Source organism: Homarus americanus, unplaced genomic scaffold (assembly GCF_018991925.1).
Source record: "Homarus americanus isolate GMGI-L3 unplaced genomic scaffold, GMGI_Hamer_2.0 scaffold25827, whole genome shotgun sequence".
Taxonomy (NCBI): Eukaryota; Metazoa; Arthropoda; class Malacostraca; order Decapoda; family Nephropidae; genus Homarus; species Homarus americanus.
In genome coordinates this window covers 7,756,981-7,778,037 of record NW_024738300.1, presented here as the reverse complement: position 1 = coordinate 7,778,037, position 21,057 = coordinate 7,756,981, and the positions used below count along the sequence as shown (strand labels likewise).

Sequence of the window (21,057 nt, the reverse complement as noted above, 5' to 3'; positions counted from 1 at the left end):
TTATACAGTACTACAGTACAGTATTTACCTTGAGCCATGAAGCTGGCTTTCTCTTTGGTTCTCAATCCATATGGAAAAAATTGTTTCCATTTCGGCAATACTCGTATATCCACTCCTCTGCTTGGTAATAATTGTAGATTGCATTGAGGCTGACCCCTTAACATGTTCATGAATTCTGGCTTTGTCAGTGAGAATTATTCTAATGGTTGATCTGTTCATCTGCAGCGATCTACCAATATCGCTTGAACTTTCACCTTTTTCACTTTGTTTTATTATGTCCGGCTCCATTTGAAGTGTTATAGACTGCCTCTTCTTGGCAGGTGTACCATCAATGATACTATCATCACTCTTATGCTTACCAGTCATGATGAGAGTTTGTAAAAATCTAAAAACAGAGCAGCAAAGTTCCAAGTAACACACAAAATGGTGTGAACCGGTGGACTCTTTGTTGTTGTTGCCAGAACGCAGAGCCACCAATCATGGGTGAGGCTGACCGCTGAACAAAATAATGCTGGTTCATGAGCACCAGCAAATGGCCATAAGTCGAAACTAATTTTTGTGATGAATATATGAGATCTCGTATGTAAGTGCGGTTGTTGGTAAATCGGGGACCCACTGTATACTGTCAGGAGGGTGAGGTAACCCACTAATTTTTTTTTCACCACTGATTGGCTCGTTAGCCGCTTTGGCGATTGGTCATGTCTCTTATTTTTCTTATTCTTTTGTCCTCTTCACCAAATGATCAGCTCGTTAGCCGCATCACATCTCTGTTATGCACTGTTGGCAAGTACTGGGCATGCACCGGCCCCTGAATGTACCTGAACCTGCTCCAGTGTTGGTCAAGTCTGGTCTTGAAAGAGCTCACACTTGGTGCCGTCACAACACTCTCTGGTAGATTGTTCCAAGAGTTTACAACCCTCACTCCGAAAAAGCTTGCCCTCACGGTTTTCTGGACCTGCGGCTTCTTCAATCTTGAGCTGTGACCCCTTGTGGGGCGAGCGTCCGCCAGCTCCAAGTAAGGACACTCGACTGAGTAGTGTCCTCTTTGAGATGCTTATACACCTCATTTAGGTCACCCCTTGCCCGTTTGTAGTATAAGCTAGGCAAGTTCAAGCTCTCCAATCTCTCAGGGTAGCTGAGGTGCTGAAGTGCAGGCACCAGTCTGGTGGCCCTCCTTTGAACATTTTCAACCAACTGACAGTCCCTAGCATATCTTGGAGACCAGACAGGGTGACAGTACTCCAGATGGGGAAGCACTTCACTCTTGAAGATTGTTACGAGGGACAGACCGTCTAGATATGCGAACGACCTTCTTATAAGACCCAATAATTTATTTGCTGCTGAGTACTAAGAGTCAGTGCACCACCACCACCTTATATCATAGCAGGAAAATGATTATAAGACTGAAAAAGAATCTTAGTACAGTACAGTACAGTAATTATACGCAGAAGAAGACAACAAGGCAATGCAGATGTGATGAGTCATGGATAACATGTACTGTAACCTAATTGTGTGGAGGTTATGGTGTCTGAAGGGGTGTGGCATCACTCACCCTGAAGGATATGAATACATGTGTAGACTTTCTGTACAGTTTATATATCATAAAGTCATAGTCAGTAACATCTAATAACCACTCAATTTATTTATCCTGTTTGTACACTCTACTGCCGCCTCATCAAAGGATGGCAATGGATATTAACTTATTACTGTATGCCTGTCTTGAATTATGCTTGGTTAATTGACTTTTATTTACCATTGTTTGTATAACTGGACTGTCTATGTTTGTATACAGGTTGACAGGTTGACAATCCCTTATCCGAAATCCTTGGGGCCAGAGGCATTTCGGATTTCGGAATTTTTCGGTTTTCAGAATGGTTAGGGTTTTTTTTTTTTTTTTTTTTTTAATATGTGTATTAGCCCACCCGGACGTAGATCACTGACCCACATTAGGGCCTGGGGGGCGAAAATATAATAAAAAAAAAAAATAATAATAATAATTATTCATAGGTCTAGGTTGTGTTTCTCACTTTTGATCTTTTTTTCATTCTTGTATTTCTTTATTATTATTATTATTATTATTTTATTATGACAGTATTATTGTTATTATTATTAAATCTATTATATATTATTTTATTTTGGTGTATTTTTATTAAAATGTTTATTTACTATGAATAATTATTATAATTATTATTACTATTATATTTTTGGCCCCCCAGGCCCTGATGTGGGTCAGTGATCTATGCCCGGGTGGGCTAATGCCTGTTATAAAAAAAAAAAAAAAATTGCCCCCAAAAAATTTTCGGTTTTTGGAATTTCGGATAAAGGGTTGTCAACCTGTACCTGCACTGGCTGTGTACCTTTTATGCATGGAATGTGTGTTAATTGTAAACCTGAACTACATTTACATTGTATACCTGGACTGTTTATGTACAGTATACCTGGTCTGTCTATATACTGTACTTTTATACATGGCCTGTACGTACAGTTGCCTACACATGAACGTACCACGGCCTGGAAGTGTGCGAGGGCACAGATACGAGAAGTGACAACACAGCACCATAGTCATGAGCGTTAAACCATGGATTACCCTGTTTCCTGGTTAGCCATCTATACATTGATAAATATCTGCAGTAATATGAAACCAATAACAAAAGAAAATAAAGCATCCATATGATAAATGTTCTTCAGCACTGATTTGTGGCCACACAAACAGAGTATTTTCAATATTTCACTCCCATTCTTTCAGTCCTGACTACAGAATGGTGCTGCGTTGCCACACGTCGTACCAGAGCCCTCACACACTCCCAAGCTGTGGTACATTCATGTGGAGGCAACTCGACAATATACTGTACAGTACAGTACAGTATATCCGCAATATTCTATGCATGTTGCATGCATGGATTTTATGTACAATGTGATACAATGGACGAAAGATTTTGACAACCATACCTAGACAACAGGTGTCACGGTGTTCATATGAAATTCATCGAACCCATCCATAAAGATAGCTTTTGGAGCAAGTTTACTTACTTTTATATACAGTGGTCATTCAGTTATCGAATACAATTCGTTCCGCAGAGTCGTTCGTTAACTGAAAATTTCGTTAACCGAATCCATTGTATCAATGGGATATTGTGTAATTGGTTCTAGCTCACAGAAATGTACATACAAAGTAAAAAATAAATGCAGTAAAGTACGCTTACTTTGAGGTGTGTATGTAGAGGGTTCCTGGTTGATGATGATGGGAATTAGAGGTGGGGGTGGAGGAGGAGAAGAGAGAAAAGAAAGAAGTGGGGATGGAGGAGAAATCACCTTTCAGGGGACCCATGCTTGATGCAGTAATTTCACCAATAAAATTTTTCTGTTCACTAGATGTAATTCAAGATTACTGTATTTTATTTAGATCAACACTGCACTGTGCTATATATTATCAATATATTAACTAAATTTCAGAATGACCCATAATTTCAATGTAAAAATGCAAAAATATTCAAGACGCCAACAAAATCGATGTTCACTACACTGTCAACAAAGCCAAACTGATGCCTGGTGGCTGAGTCAAGCGGTTGATGGGCGCACAGAAAACTAGTTCCCTGTACTGCATATATTATCAATATGTTAACTAAATTTTAAAATGACTAATAATTTTAATATAAAAAATGCAAAAATATTAAAGAGCACAACTTTCTTGATATTTACTCCACTGGAAATGAATGTAAACATAGAACAGATTACTGAATTGGCAGACTAACCCATCAGCTGATGCTCACAACAAAATGTATTGCTCGTAAGGATTTCGTGAATCGAAGTTTTATTCGTTAACTGAATTGAAGATCCTTATGGGAGGTAATTCGTTAACCAAAATTTCGTTAATCGAACCGTTCGTTAACCGAGGGACCACTGTATATATATATATATATATATATATATATATATATATATATATATATATATATATATATATATATATATATATATATATATATATATATATATATATATATATATATATATATATATATATATATATATATATATATATATATATATATATATATATATATATATATATATATATATATATATATATATATATATATATATTATATATATATATATATATATATATATATATATATATATATATATATATATATATATATATATATATATATATATATATTAGGTAGTTCTCCTATAACGCGATAATTGTGTTCATGTAAAATATCGTGTTATAGAAAATCGCGTAATAGAAATAACAGGGCTTATGGAGAAAATAGGGTTAGGTGCAGATTACTCGAAATCGAAAAAATTTAGTAGTTAGCCTAATACAAAGGATAGCACAGTCTAAATAAATGTTACATTCATATCTAATAATGAAATCATACAGTAAATGTAACACTTTAGTTGATGGGGGAGAAGGGTGATTTTGAGGTTGATAAAATCGAGCTTCTCTTCAAGTGTTATATCCTTTCTTTTACGATCATCACCGGGAATTCTATCACCAGAACGCTTCTCGTTGATATTCTTTACAGTACTATATTCACAGTTAATACAGTGGGGTATGCTATAACGAACGAAACTCCTACAACGAACATTATTTAATTTTTTTTTTTTTTTTTCTAATTTATTGTTTTTTATTACAAATATTAATGATATTCTTTATTTCAGGGGTTTAGATACATATTTATGCACTTTTTTACAATTTTTACAATTTTATATTATATTTTTCAGTGTTAAGTGGTTGTATTTGGGGGCCTGGAACGGATTAATCCTATAACGAACGAATGCTATAACAAACAAGGTTCTAGAACCAATTAGATTCGTTATAGCATACCCCACTGTACCACAAAATTGGAGAAATAGTAAGCAAAAATCGCGTTATAGCAAACAAGCGTTCGCGTTATACAAATATCGTTCCTAATTCATAAATCGCGTTAGAGCAAATTCGCGTTATCAAAACACGCGTTATAGCAGAACTCACTGTACATACATACATACATACATACATACAGTGGTCCCTCGGTTAACGAACGCCTCAGTTAACGAATTACCTTCCATAAGAATATTCGATTAAGTTACCGAAATTCTTACGAAAACATGTCAACATGTTTTCGCTTGCTCATCAGTTGGTAAATTAGTCCGCCAATACAGTAATCGGTTCTAGGGCTTAAATTCGTTCCCATTTGAGTAAATATCAAATAAGTTGTGCTATTAAATATTTTTCCAAGTTTTATATTAAAATTATTAGTCATTTTAACACTTATTTAACATAATTGCAGTACAGGGAACTAGTTTTTGGTGCACCCATCAACCACTTCACTCACCCTCCAAGGCGTCTGTTTGTGTCTCTGTTCAGTGGAGGTAACATCTTGCTTGTGGCTCTCTTGAACATAAACTATTTTTATGTTTTTACAGTACAATTATTGGTCATTCTGAAATTTATTTAACATATTGACAATATATAGCACAGTGCAGTGTTGATTTAAAGAAAATAATCTTGAATTACACCTAGTGAACTTAAAATTTTATTGGTGAAATGACGGCATCAAGCATGGGGTGATTTCTCTTCCATCCCCTCTTCCTTTTGATTAATTCTTTATTATGTATTGGTACTATACAGTATTTGACAACCTTTAAAATGTGAATACTTTTGTGGTTCAGCACAATATAGTACTAGAGGATGGATACAGAAGGAGCCAAACTTATCTGAACTTGTAACCAACCAGAATCATCTTACTGAAACTGTGGCTTTGATAAAGTTATGTTTATTTTAGGTGAGGTTATAGGTTAGATTATGTGCCGGGTATGTTAAATGGGGCAATGTACTGTAGGTTAAGTTAAGGGAATTTGGGTATGGTTAATTTTAGGCTAGTTCATGTTAGGTTAGTTTAAGTTAGGTTAGTTTTAGACTAGTATATAGTATGTATTATTTTTTTTTTGTCTGAGCATTAGTGAATCCCATTGTCTGCATCACAGTATTTGAATCAATTCTCCATATTACTTACAGAACTAACCAAGGCTTTATTACTACTTACAGATCAGTCTCACCTGGTTAATAACAGAGAGAGAAACCAGCTGCTGCGTCAGGACACTCCCAAGGCTCGTGAGGAACAGACCAGGGAGGACCATGAAGCTGCCATGGCCCAGACTGCCTATGAGCTGTCTCTGGCCCAGCAGTGAGTACTGTACTCTAGTGTTAACATGGTGTTACATTACTGTGTTGTGTGGTATGGTTCTATTCTTGTGGTATTCAAGCCCTGGAACTAACAGAAGCTAAGTTTTGTATCCAGACTCATTGGGCCTCTTTGTAAAATCATATCTGTATGTGTATAAGTATTGTACCTCACACTACTCCATGGTTTTGTGTTGGCTATTGCTTATGAATACATCTATAGTACTGTACCCATAAAATTCAATTTAGTTAATCGACCACCTGTGTTTCTTACCCAAGTAAATGCTTTAGTAAACTTCATATGAGGCATTCAGAATCATAGCTGGCCAATATGGCAGACTGTAGGTTTAAATTCTGACCACCTTATATGCAAAGGGAGTTTAAATGGGCATCAGCCCTAATAGGCCCCATCTTACCTGACCTAATCACTGTAATTGGGGCCCAGTCCTAGTGGGTCATAACCCTAATAGACATACCACCATGATGGACTGACACTCAATTGATCATGAGAAAGAGAGGAACACTTTGAAAATATATCATGAAAGTTAAAATATTTCAATCATTAGGAAATTGCTACTTCCTATTATTTTTAGTGTCCCATTAGCTTTTGAGTCAGTAGGCTTCAATATGTATATTGTCACCATAGTTCCTCTTCTCTGGGTTATCTTCTGTTTCCTCCCTCTTATCTTCCTCAACTCTCACAATTAATTACTAACTTTAACCATCTATTGTACAGTCTAGTTCTACCCTCACACCATCTACTGTACACTAAAAAAATTTAAAACTCTTAATCAGCCATTTTCTGCTATGGTAAATGGTAGCTGGAATCAAGAGCAACCTAGACTTTTCTCACTTGCTGTTAATTCCCTCTCTGTAACTGCCACACAGATGTGTTCTACTCTGGTGTCCTCTTTCAAAAAAAGGCCACAAGATTTTGGTCTGGTTTACACCCCAACATCACACCTCAGTAGTACAGACACTCCCTGGGTTACGGATGGGTTCTGTTCCTGAAGGCTATGTATTAATCAAATTTTCTGTTAGTCAGAATAATTGAACACACAGTACACATAATGTGTATAATTCCTCTACAAGTATGGGACCATTCATCTGGCATGCTTGGGACCTTGGTGTTGCCAGATGGGTGTTTTCCGGAATTTGCCTAAAATTTACAAATTGTACAGTAAACCCTCGTAACTGGCTGTGAAGACTGTTCAGATCACTAGATTCATCTTTAAAGTTATAGTCATATAAACATGTATAACAAAAGCATATAAATAGCATTAATATTCGCACGGTCTTGGATGCCAGGGGCGCGTCCGAAACTTTTCGCTACGCTCATGATCTTGGACTCACAGATAGCATGCTCAAGATTAAAATACAGCCAGTAATTATATTTAAAAAGACAATAATGTCCACTATGGAAGCATGAAATTTGGATGGAGTACAGGTTGTAGCATGAAGATCCATGGTAATGTATTGTACCTCTGGCACCCTCTGTGTCTGCCCACGGGAAAAGTTGGTATCGCACGTGGACGTTTAAATTCCACCATACGCCATCCACTTGACACCACACTCCGACCCCTGGATAATGTATGTGTGAGTGAGTACAGTATTGTTGACTGTGTATATTGTGGATAATGGTTGGGATATTTCCAACAGTGTAGTGATTATTGTGATTCAAATTTAGCCCCATTTTCACGACTCATTGTGCCTCGTCGTCTATATCGATTATTGAAGAGCAGCAAAGAATTTGAGTCTGCTTTAGCTAACAGTGATAGTGATAAGGGACTAGATAACAGCAACCAGTTCTCTGGAAAATTTATATGATCATGTTGTATAACCATCTTATATGCTTTTATATATAAATAATATCTAGTGTGAAAGATATGTGTTCCATACAGTAGTTATTTTTGCCTGACAGGATTTTGGCTCCTCACATACTTTTTTTTTTTTAAATTTGCATGAAATTACACTAGGCTTCAGACAAATTCTAACAACATCGTAAAATCTCTTCAGACCTGAACTAAACACTTGGTAAATAAAGTATTAAAAAAACTAATAATTTTGAAGAATATTGATAAAATATGTTTGTTGGGTAACTTTTACAGTATTTTCTAAATCCATTACAGCCTCATTATTCACCTTAAAGATTTTTTGTTGTTACCAGAGGAAAGCTGAGAGTCTTGTGCTCTGTTGGTGTAATGTATAATTAATTTTAGAAAATATTGTTTTATATATTCAAAACATAAATTGGTTGAAAATGTAATTTTGAATTTAAATTTATATTTACAGTACAGTCAGTCCCCGGCTTATGACGGGGTTAGGGGCCGACGACCAGGTCGTAAGTCGAATTGGTCGTAAGTTGAAAATGCGAAAATAATACAGTGGTCCTTCGATTAACAAACACAATTGGCTCCAACTCACAGAAAAAGTACTGTACATACATACAAAGTAAAGCCAAAAAATGCATGAAGTCAGAAACACTCCTAAAAATCCCCAAAATTGCCCTTAAATCACTATACAGTGGGGTATGCTATAACGAATCTAATTGGTTCTAGAACTTTGTTCGTTATAGCATTCGTTCGTTATAGGATTAATCCGTTCCATGCCCCCAAATACAACCACTTAACACTGAAAAATATAATATAAAATTATAAAAATTGTAAAAAAGTGCATAAATATGCATCTAAACCCCTGAAATAAAGAATATCATTAATACTTGTAATAAAAAAACACTAAATTAGTAAAAAAAAAAAAAAAAATTTTTTTTTTTAAATAATGTTCGTTGTAGGAGTTTTGTTCGTTATAGCATTCTCAATTTTAAAGGTAAAACCGTTCGTTATAGAAAAACTCGTAGTAGGATCCGTTTGTTATAGCATACCCCACTGTATATATACAGTGGTCTCTCGGTAAATGAACACAATTCGTTCCAGAAGGTCGTTCGTTAACCGGATCAATTGTTTCAATGGGACATTGGGTAATTGGTTCCAGCTCACCGAAAAGTACGTACAAAGTAAAAACAAAAATGCAGTAAAGTACACTTACTTTGAGGTGTGTATGTAGAAGGCTCCTGGTTGATGATGATGATGATGGGAATTAGAAGTGGGGGGTGGAGGAGAAGGGAGAAGAGAAGGAAGTGGGGATGGAGGAGAGTCACCTTTCAGTGGACCCATGCTTGATGCCGTCATTTCACCAATAAAATTTTAAGTTCACTCGGTGTAATTCAAGATTATTTTATTTAAATCAACACTGCACTGTGCTATATATTATCAATATGTTAACTTAAGTTCAGAATGACCAATAATTTCAATGAAAAATGCAAAAATATTCAAGACACCAACAAAATGTCTTCTCTCTTGACAGTAAACAAAGCCAGACTGAACCTGTACAAGGAGTACTGCATATAATATTATCAATATGTTAAATAAATGTTAAAATGACAAATAATTTTAATATAAAACATTCAAAAATATTAAAAAGCTGAAATTTATTGATATTTACCCCATTGGAAACGAATTTAAACTTGGAATAGATTACTGTTTTGGCAGACTGGGCCATAGCTGACCAGCTGATGCTCACAACAAAACGTGATTTTCGTAATGATTTCGTTAATCAAATTTTTGTTCGTTAACCGAATTGAAGATTCTTATGGAAGGTAATTCGTTAACTGAGGGACCACTGTACACACACACACACACACACACTAGAACTCTTAAATCACTACTGTAATGTGATACAGTTGATTAATTTTTATCTCTTGTGCAAAATATATGATGTTTACATTCAAATTATTCGCTGTCTTGCAAGGATTCCAGCAATGCAAATTATATTCTCCTAACAGAAATGGATGAATAACAGCATGTGAGGGAGAGTGTGCTGCCCTTGATTCCTGCTACCTTAGGCTTTAGTGAGAAAAGGCTTGCAAGTGTGAAAAAAATCACACTTATTTTCTCCTATTACATACTTATGCTTATTGACTAACATGTGTAACTTTTCCTCTGAATTATATTCCACCTGAATTGTGTCATCTTCCATTTGTAACCTTTGTCCTTATCAACCAATCTTGCACCAATTCAGCTCTCATGAGATATAAAGTAACTAAGTTAGTTTTATAGTGGCAGTACAGGGTATTGACATTCCTTGCCAAACACAGGTTGTATGAACCATTGGCTTACACCAGCTGGTACGTGGGATCTGGTCATTGTCGGACCATTCTGAAAATATATTTTTAAGTCTTTTCTTGTGCTTAAAACCACCTCAGCAATATTTCATAAATCTGAAATTCAGTTTGTCATTCACAGTCTATTGTTGCTTTGTATCATACAATTGGGTTTCTCCAACCAGTGGGCAGTTTTTAGACTTGCCTTGCTGGAATTATCACCATTCTGCTTATTTCACTGATAATCAGTTTGGGAAATTGATGAAATAATTCAGCTTCCAGAGATGCCATGATATTACCAAGAGTGAGTAAGAACTTAAGGTAAGTATTGAGCCAATCTTGAGGGTTCAGAGACTGCCAGCTTTTCTGTTTGTTCTGCTAGATACAAGGCAAATAATTATAACCAATATGGTGATTCTTCTATTAAGAACATCTGTATCAGGATGCCAAGTTATCAGTGTCATTGAGGCAGCCACTCTGGTATCTCGTAGTACTGGTGGACACTGTAGTACAGTATTACCATGATCAACCTGATTAGCACTTTCATCTGATAAACAGAAAGAGTTCACAGTTTAGAGACACAGAGACCCTTGATTATTTGTGGGCCTATTAATCAATACTAAATCCTTTGTGGGAACCATTTCCCCAAACCTGTAATCTCCAAGATGACTTTAGAGAAGTAACCCTTATGGAGGAGGTCTTTAATAAATAGTAATTTAAATTATCACTCCAAGGAATGTCCCTTGTATGGATCCAGCCATCCAACCTACAACACCTTTACATCTGGTATCCTGTAGTAGTTGGCAACTGTCAATTTAACCATAACAAGGACGTCCCATATGACAACTTTTTACGTTAACCATATGAATAGAACGTCTCCTTTCTAGCAAATTCGTTCAACCTGACACACCTTTTTGTGTATACAGTATGTCTTACCAGAATATTCATCCTAGTATTCTCTTTTTTAAATTATAGTATACTGTATGATGTATGAAATCAGGAAGAGGACTTTTATTTTTGTCAGTCTTTCAAGAGATACTGTACCTACCATATGTGTATGGCCCATTGTTGTTTATAAGTTAGTGTCCCTTGGGAACAGAAACTTTCTTATTATTGTTTTTGTCATCTGGTACTGTATGAGTGTCTTGGGTCACATCTAATATTCTGGACCAGTCATAAAGAATGGTCTGAACATGTGTTTATAATTAGGTAACTATGGCTAAGGAAGTATAAAGCATCAAGTGGAGTTCACAAAGTTTTTCCCAATAGTTCATTATGTGCGTGTCAGCTCAACAAGGCCTCTGGGTCATACAACCTGTGTTAGTGTGGTTGGCTAGGAATGTTACATTATACCAGTATGATGGTTGTACAGCACCACATAGTGAAGGTGGGACAGTCCCAGTTTATGTGTTCATCCCTCCCCAGCCATGAAATGGGACTTCACAAGCTTTGTCCATGCCTATGTTACTGTAGCTTTGTAAGTTATGTTTGGCCTGAGTTGTGCTTCACTCAGAGATATTTGTACATACGGCACTGTAATGGTAAGTACATAACTTATTCTGGGCTTTTTTTGTGGGTTTGTGACTTGTGAATCGTTGCTCAGGGAAGCTCGTGATGCAGACTTGGCAGCCAATTTGGCTCTGAAGTTGAACGTTCGGGACCTGGAGAAACAGCGGCACCAGGAGGAACAAGATATGTTGTATGCTCGCAATCTGATGGTCAGTCTGTGACATGCTTTGATTTTGCTCTGCTATTGCTTTAGAAGATCTTAAATGTTTTGATGCTTTTTCTCTTGTTATTTGCTCTTCTGCCATTTATTGTTTTTAGCATACAGTAATTTGTAATTATAATTTTTATTGGGACTTGATAGATGTAATGAATAAAAGTCTATACACAAAGAAGCTTGATGATAATCCCTGTCTCTCTATTCTCCAACCTTAACTACTATACCTGTACAGTGTTACATCAACTTACCCTCATCTTCCCCCACTCCTCATGTTAAAAACTCCTCTTTTATTCTACTTTGGGATTCATCATGAAAGGATTTACTAAAGAAACCTTACTTGTGTTGTGAATTTGTTATTGGCATGCTTACGTCTACAAATATGGTCATATAAATTTACTGAAATCCTTAAATTTTATGGGAGACTAACCTACACACTTTTCACAGACCAACAGCAAGTTGTAGACACTTATTAACCTATCACAGGCTGAATAGAAGCAGATATAAAGTTGAAGTTTGAAATTTGTAGTTTAGATATATCCCAGATTCATGATCCTTTTTACACACAGGAACCAATGACTCATACCAATATGATCACAGGTATTGTGGAATTATTGGCATTTATGTTATTGTTGTTTCTTTGTTTTTAGTCCTTATATTAGCTTTCTTTGTAGTATTTATTTTTAAGATTACAATATCTGAGGCATGCAGATTTGACTTTGAAGTACAGTCAGTTCTGCTATAACGCGATAGTTGTGTTCTTGTAAAACATCGTGTTATAGAAATTCGCGTAATAGAAATAACAGGGCTTATGGAGAAAATAGGGTTAGGTGCAGATTACTACCATACTCGAAATCGAAAAAGTTTTAGTAGTTAGCCTAACACAAAGGTTAGCACAGTCTAAATAAATGTTACATTCATATCTAATAATGAAATCATACAGTAAATGTAACACTTTACCGTGAAGAAATATGAATATACTAACTTGATGGGGGAGAAGGGTGATTTTGAGGTTGATAACATCGAGCTTCTCTTCAAGTGTTATAGCCTTTCTTTTACGATCATCACCGGGAATGCGATCAACAGAACGCTTCTTGGAGATATTCTTCTTTACCATATTCACAGTTAATACCACAAAATTGGAGAAATAGTAAGCAAAAATCGCGTTACAGCAAACAAGCGTTCGCGTTATACAAATATCGTTCCTCTATTCATAAATCGCATTAGAGCCAATTCGCGTTGTCAAAACACACGTTATAGCAGAACTCACTGTATGACTAAACCTTTTAACCTATGGACTCACTCACTTCATACTGGATTCCTATGTTGAAGATGATCACATCTGAGTACAGGTACTACAGTGAGATTTAAGTCATTTACACTGTGTATGGCACGACTTATAAATAATAAGAATGTAAGTTTTGATGAGTTTTCAAGCAAGTAACAGCTGTTAGAAGGCTCAACTGTGTGTTTACCTTATGTCACTGTACTAAGTTGTAGGTACTGTACTGGATCTTTCATTTGCCTGACTATGCCTGTATAGTTTCAGGTAGTTTCTACTTGGACTTATTCATTCAACAGACTACTAATTAGTTATGCTTATCCTTTTTCTTACTGTTGCTGGACATTTTTATCCTGTTCCTGGTACAGCATGAATCCCCCACTAAGAGGCCTTGTTGGAAGTGATATCCTTGTTTTGAAAGTTTAGATGACCGAGGTGCACTGTGATGTGAATGTTTTCGTGTCTCTTGTGTACAGTATTCATGTTATAGGGAGACATTGTGTGTTTGGGTTGTTCATTGACTTATTAATACCATTAGATATGTGATGAGTCCAGTGGTGGAGTAGCAGACATGGTGAACTAGAAGTCCATTGGTCCTGGGCTGTCATCCCCCACTGAGGAACCAATGAATGGTTGATATCCAGTGTAACCGAGTATAGTACAGTACATGTAGTATTACCACATAACCACAGTCTTGTGGTAAAACCTCAAGTGGCTCACAGATATTGTATCCAGTAGTTGTGATATGTAATGTAATTGATGGAGGGATTGTTGACTTGAAAGTGTTTTATGATTTACTGAATGAGCCAAGGGTGATTGTAAGTCACATTGTCATGGCACTTTGTACAGTTGTGGAAATGTGTTCCTACAACCCCTGAGGTAACCTGTGTCTCCAAATGGCACCGTATTGGTTGTGTAACAATAGATGTGATTGGTGGATAGGTTTGCAAAGGTCATATAGATTGGCCGTTTGGAGACTCGGGTTACCACGAGGGCGTAGGAACACATTTCCGCAGCTCTACCTCTGTATATCACAAAATAAAAATATGAGTGTCAAATAATTTTCTTTGCAGGTAAGATGGCCTGAATGCCATTAGAGAGTTTCAGATAAATTATAAGTATATCATAAAACCTCACCTATAATACTTAGTGAATTTATATGAAAATGATGCGAGTCAGTATGGATACTAAATATTCACTTTATATACTGTACTGTACTTAATATGTAGGTTCAGGGTTTGACCAAGTATGTGTGGATATTTTTATTTAATGTCATTGCACTCTTCCGTTGTTTGTCATTGTATTCCCCCTTACGGCCTCTTTACTCCGTGTTCCGTAAACTATGAGAATACTGTGCAGAGCCTGGCTTGTCACTCTTCTTACTTAGTTAATCCTTTCTATAATTACTAATAGATTATTATATTGGTAGCCAATACACTTCTGTCTCTGGTTTTATAAGTATTATTTAAAAAGTTTGCCTGGGGGGCAAAAATGTAATAATAATAGTATAGCAGCTATCAAACAAGGAGGTACTACCGCCTGGGAAGATATTGGAAGCATAATGTGTTGTCTAATGGTAGACTCTGCTGCCATATGGCATCAGGAAAATTGTGACCAAGTCCCAGGTTGCTGATCTGACTTTCTGCTTCATTTACAGGGTCTGAATTATTTCTCTTACTATCGACAACACAACATACAATACTGTATATCGTTTCTCATTCTTGATTTAGTTTTTCATTTTTTTATTTATGGTCAATATCATTATTATTATTATTGTATTTTTAGTTTTTATTATAATTTTTATTAATTATTAATAATTGTTATTATTATTGTTGTTATTATTATTATTATTATTATTATTATTATTATTATTATTATTATTATTATTATTATTATTATTATTATTATTATTATTATTATTATTACTGTATTATTATATTTTTGCCCCCAGGCCCTGATGTGGGTCAGTGATCTTTGCCCGGGTGGGCTAATCCCTGTAAAAAAGAAAAGAAAAAAGGCACTGTATGCTTGGAAGCTTACAAGACTGATGTCTTTAGACATAACATAGATTTCAACCCACAAGACTTTTTATGCTTACATTATTTTGGTCCTGAGTCACATTTTTAGCTTCCAAAAGCTACAGATAACATAATGGACCTCTCAGAAATATATTTTTGTGGGTCAGTGTGAACCTTGAGCTAAATGCAGCTCACCTCACTGAGTGTCGTCTCTGGGTTTAAGTTTGCTAACATAGTTTGATATGAATTTGGACTTCTGAAGCCTTAAGTTTTGGACCTTTTGATCCTAAATATTGCCAACCTTTTTGAAGTGTGACTCAAAACTGGCTTAATTAAACTTGTCTTTGGAGGTTGACTGTTGTCAAGAACATGCTGTTGTTACGTACTGTACTACAGTACTAGGAGGGTGTTGGTTAACCTGCCCATGAAATTTGTTTCAATGTTTCAAACTTTTATTCTAACCAAACCAGATTGAGGAATTTTTTAACTTTAATTCATACATTTTCAGGAACGAGAAAAAGAATCTGTACGACAAATTCGAGAGTTACGGCAAGTAGAGAGGGAAGCAGCTTACCTTGGCATTAACTCAGGGAGTGACAACGTGGCCTTACTGTCTCGTAAAGAACCTCGGTATGTTGTTATTCTCTTCAGTTAATGATTTACCACAGTAAAACTAGCATGAGCTTAATCTTTCTTCCCCAGGAAAGGATGAGGTCTTTCCATTTTAAAAGAATTAGTCTTGGGATGGCAATATGATCATCTATTTAACAGACATTTATATTAAAACCCTCATGATTCAGTATGGGGGTCTTTAATATGTTATAAAATATTTAATACAGGTGGACTATCAAAAATCCGGCAACCGAAAACCGGAACCTTCAGATTTCCGGCATGGATTTCGGAGCTCATTTTCAAATATTTCTTTGTTTATTTAATGAAGATATATGTTTTAGCTCATAAAATTCATACAAATTACCCGGCCAGAATATAATTTACATTGCTGGAATTCTTACAATTTGATGATCATTTTGAATATAAACATCATAGATTTTGCATTAGACATACAAATTTTAGATCTAATGTTTACTCTGAGTAAATATGTTATCTTTTGTGCAAAATATATGACATTTATATTCAAAATATTCCTGGTCTTACAAGGAATCCAGCAATGTCAATTATATTATCCTAACTTTAGTCTGAGGTTAAAATCTAGTGTTTCACCCAATCATTTCTCAGAGAGGTAGGGGCCAGTGAGCTGGGAAGAGGGGGGGGGGATTTGAGTCCATTATTTGAATGGACATTAACCTGGCGACTGTATTTCTCTTATATATTAATTGTGTGAGCATACCATCATAAATTTTAGATGTTATTTTTACTACAACATAGGTATTGTGTCGGAAAAAGTGGAATTTGGGGGTCGGGCCAGTCTCTATTGGAATTAATCCCATATGTTCTGTTGTTCACTTTACGGGTTTTCACTTTCCGTGGTACCCTGTGGGTTCAATTGACCACGTACGTAATCGGGGTACTACTGTATACAGCATATATAATAAAATTTCATTTGCTTTTCATTTAGTGTTTAATTTTCTTTGTTTAAAGGACTGTACAGGTAGTCATTTTCTGTTAAACTTATACAGCAAATATAACCATCAGTTTTCCGGCATTTTCGAAAATCCGACACTCCTCAGGTCCCGAGGTTGCCGGATTTTTTATAGTCCACCTGTAGTACATTTTGCCATATACAGTCTCTCCTCGACTTACGATGGGGTTCCGTCTCGACGACCAGGTCGTAAGTCAAATTGGTCGTAAGTCGAGTATGTCGTAAGTCGAGGAGAGACTGTACTGTCACCAACAAGCTGCTTACTACTTGTTAACAGATAATGATGATGATCATAGCATTAGCTAAGTCAGATACTGTTCAGTGGTTAACACAATGGTAATGTTATTACCAACAGGGCTTAAAATACCTGTAGGATGATCACTAGTAGTGTACATGTGAGCTTCTAGTTGCTTGGTGCTAAATGTCACATGATATTTGTAAACTTGTAATCATAATTAATAAAATCAACATATCTGCAAGAGTGCAATGAACTTTATGCCACTTTGTATAGATGTGGATGGCAGATGTAGCTATACTAAAAGTCTGTACAGTACAGCCAAGGGTAGGTATGTCATTTTAAGATGCTTTTGTTAATGGGCTCAGAAAGAAAATCTTTGTTATGTTTAACTCGGATAACTCACGCTTTAAGCCAATTAAGTACAGTACTTGCAAGCTTAAATGTAGTCAATTCCTTACAGGGAACACGACTTGAACGGCACTGTCAGCAGTGATCGATCAGCACAGAGCAATGCCAGTGCAGTGTCCTCAGATCTCTCTGACCTGAGTGACTTTTGTCTGCAGCCCACAGATGACATGGATGAGGAGGAGCAAAGGGTTCTACAAGAGGGACAAGATGCTGTGAGTTTATAAAATGGTCATTGCGGTGGTGCTCTAACACACACCTATATATTTAACCTATTAACACTTTTAGATACCCAAATTAGTGAGGTGAGAATACCCAACTTAATTCATGAGGGAACAAAGTGGAAACTAGAACTGAGTTTGAGGATCTCAGGGTTATGAAACATCTCCATCCTTCCTCAACCTGTTTTCTTTTCTCCTGTTAAAAATTACCATAAATGTGTTGTGTCTTCACCTTGTTGAACTTATCCACTTCCATAAAAATCTTCTCCATTCTTATTTAATCCATTCACACTTCTTATAATCTATAATGAATTTACGTAACATTGTGTAACTTACCGCACTTGGGGTCTGTGATTCCCTGGAGAATATTCCAGCACCAGCCAGGGTAAATCTGTTAATTCCTTGTTCATCAGCCTCAGATAAGAGGGATGTGACCCACTGATTGCCTCTGTGGTGCAGAGGTTTTATTAAAGCTGTGATTGGCTAACCACTGGCAACTTCTCTATTGTCAACAAATTTAAATGAATCCAAGTCATGTCAACTGGTTGTACTGTAGTTCCTGTCTATCTACTCTCCGCTGATTTGCTTTTACAATATTCCACAAAATAAAGTGTCAGCCCCGTGTACTGTAGACACATCAGGGATATGTTAGTCAGATTTACTATTGATCTTGGTGTTATTAACCCTGTTGATGCAACATGACATCAAATTATTCCCTTTTTTTTTTAATTTCATGCAGTCAAGTTCAGTTTTGCAGTGTAAGCCTCAACTTGAGTCACAAAATAAAGAAAAAATATGAAAATGTTAGAACTGGTGGTAAATGTCAGTGGGGCATTCAGTCCAGGGACTTAAAGGCCCTTAGTCAGTTGGCCAGTATTACGAGAGCATTCTTATATTGAGATCTGCCAGAAAAGGGGATATCAAGATTAATTATTATGTACAGTATTGTAAACATCTGGGGGGGGGGGCTGCTCCGGTCCCCGCACTTCCAGGCACTCTGTGCTCTCCTGGTTAGCATAGTAATTATACAGTTCATATGTGCAAAACACAAACTAGTAAAAGAAGACTGTGCTGATTGGAAGCACTTTAGTGGAAGACTAAAATCTCATGAGTCATTCAGATGAACACTTGTTCAACTTAATCAAATGGAGAGAAATGAAAAGAAGGTATATCAGAGATACATGCATGTTACAAGACTTGAATAAAGAAAAGGAACCATGGTGATCAGTTCTAACACGTATTATAGCAGCTGAGCACAACTTTGCTTTGGACAAGTCATTGGGTGTTGGAAATTCTCACGATGTTGACGAAGCCGAGTTTTTTCAGAGCTTCAAGTACTCCGAGAATTCATTCCCAAAGAAACAAAAAATGCACTTCAAGTCTTTCAGTTTCTAAAACTCTCAATGGTTTCTTCCCTCATGCAGAAATAGCAAATAGGATTTTGTTGACAGTCAGAGTGGCATCAGGGGAGCAAAGTTTCTCTAAACTCAAATTGATAAAAAGCTATCTTAAGGACAACTGCTGTATACAGTATATGTCTCAAGAGAGGTTGAGTAGACTTGTGATGCTTACCATCAAAAAGGAACTGGCAGCAAGTTTGTGCTATCATGAACTGAAATGAATTTTCTGTAAAGAAAGCAAGAAAGATTAATTTTCTAAAGTAAGGCTGTGTCTGCTACTTCACAAGTGCTTTATGAGAAGTCATAGAATATTACATTAGTTATTAGTTATGTTGCCATCAAGTTTGTCATGTCTTATGGCATTTGTCTTGTTTATGTTAAAAAAAAAATATATATATATATATATACAGTCGACCCTCGTTAATTCGGACTGATAGCGGGGGAAGAGTGTCCGTTTTAGCTGATTGTCCGAATTAACTGATTTAGGGGTTAATATTGCATTATATTTCAAAGAAAATGCAGTGAGTTTGTCCTTAGCCTTGCATACCGTATATACTCGTCTATAACCTCCCCCCCCTCGTTTATAGGTCGACCCTGATTTTTTGACCAAGAAATCGTTAATTTATGATATTCCTCGTTTATAGTTCGACCCAAGTTTTTGAGGGTAATGGAACAACAAAACCTTCAGTAAAAACTCTCTACGTCCTATAAACTGAGGCTCGCCGTGCATGAAACACCGAGTGCCGAAGCAAATTGTTTACCATTTATTATTAGGACACTTTACACTGAAATGTGGGTAGTTTCAACAAAAATATTGTATATTTCCATTCAAGTATTTATTCAAGTCAATTAGGAGGGAATATTATTGTAATACAACAGTTATTTAACTAAACCATTCGAAAAGCGATTACTGTAACATCTTTTGAACGAAAGAAAGCGAAAGTCATTGTTTTCGTCACGATTTTATCCCACTTTCCACTGTAATACGTACGTAATTTCAGCAAAAATATTACATTTCCGTGAATGTATCATATCAAGCACAGTATGAATAGAATATCATTGTAATATAACAGTATTTTAACCGAAAACTATTAAAAAAACGAATAACATCTCAAGAACATCGGAAGCTTAGGTAAAGTCTTTTGTTTTCGTCATGTATTTTATCCTATTTTACATTAAAATACATCACGTTTCGGCAAAACTACTATTTATTTCCGAGAATATATTCATTCAGGCACAGTTAAGGTAAAATATATGTGTGATGTAACAGTTTTTTAACTGAAAACGATTCGAAAAACACGTGTACCGTCTAGCTGACACTCAACAGCTGGTGGTGCGTCATGCGTCGCTGTAAACAATAGGAGGTTGAAGTAGATTACCGGGTATTATAATAAGTGTGAAATATCGAAAAGGTTTTTATTACCGGTATTTTTTGTAGATCAATGAGAACTGTGATACCGTATATGATATGATAAGTTAGCCTGTACTAAGAACGTCAACATAGACTACTGAAAACACGTTGTAAGGTAATTTAGCCTATTGTAAGTTGGTGAGCTTCATTTACTGAAGGAACTGCACAGCTTTTCATTACTAATTGGTACATATTTTACGTTTCCATTGTTTACTGGCAGTAAATGGTAAATATTTTTCATGTCTGAAGCTAAAAGTTGCATCCCCCCCCCACACTAGTGGTGGAGATGTTACATTTAACCAAAAAGACGCTGGTGTTTTATCCCAGCAGTGGGTGGACCAGCATTTTAGCTTAAGGTCCGCGTAGGTAATATTCCTAAAAAAAAAAAAAAAAATTCAGATTTTGTCCGAATCCGAAATCCGGAT

At 36.1% G+C, this 21,057-nt stretch overlaps 1 protein-coding gene across 3 annotated transcripts in view; it reads left to right on the top strand.

The window, feature by feature from the left end:
* Window positions 1–21,057, top strand: part of LOC121873812 (coiled-coil domain-containing protein 50-like) — a 38,767-nt gene that overhangs the window by 4,802 nt on the left and 12,908 nt on the right. For all 3 annotated transcript variants that reach the window (XM_042377523.1, XM_042377522.1, XM_042377521.1), the window contains 4 exons: window positions 6,041–6,179; window positions 11,938–12,052; window positions 15,866–15,987; window positions 17,656–17,815. In XM_042377523.1, coding sequence (XP_042233457.1) covers window positions 6,041–6,179; window positions 11,938–12,052; window positions 15,866–15,987; window positions 17,656–17,815 — 536 coding nt within the window. The remainder of the gene's footprint in view (window positions 1–6,040; window positions 6,180–11,937; window positions 12,053–15,865; window positions 15,988–17,655; window positions 17,816–21,057) is intronic.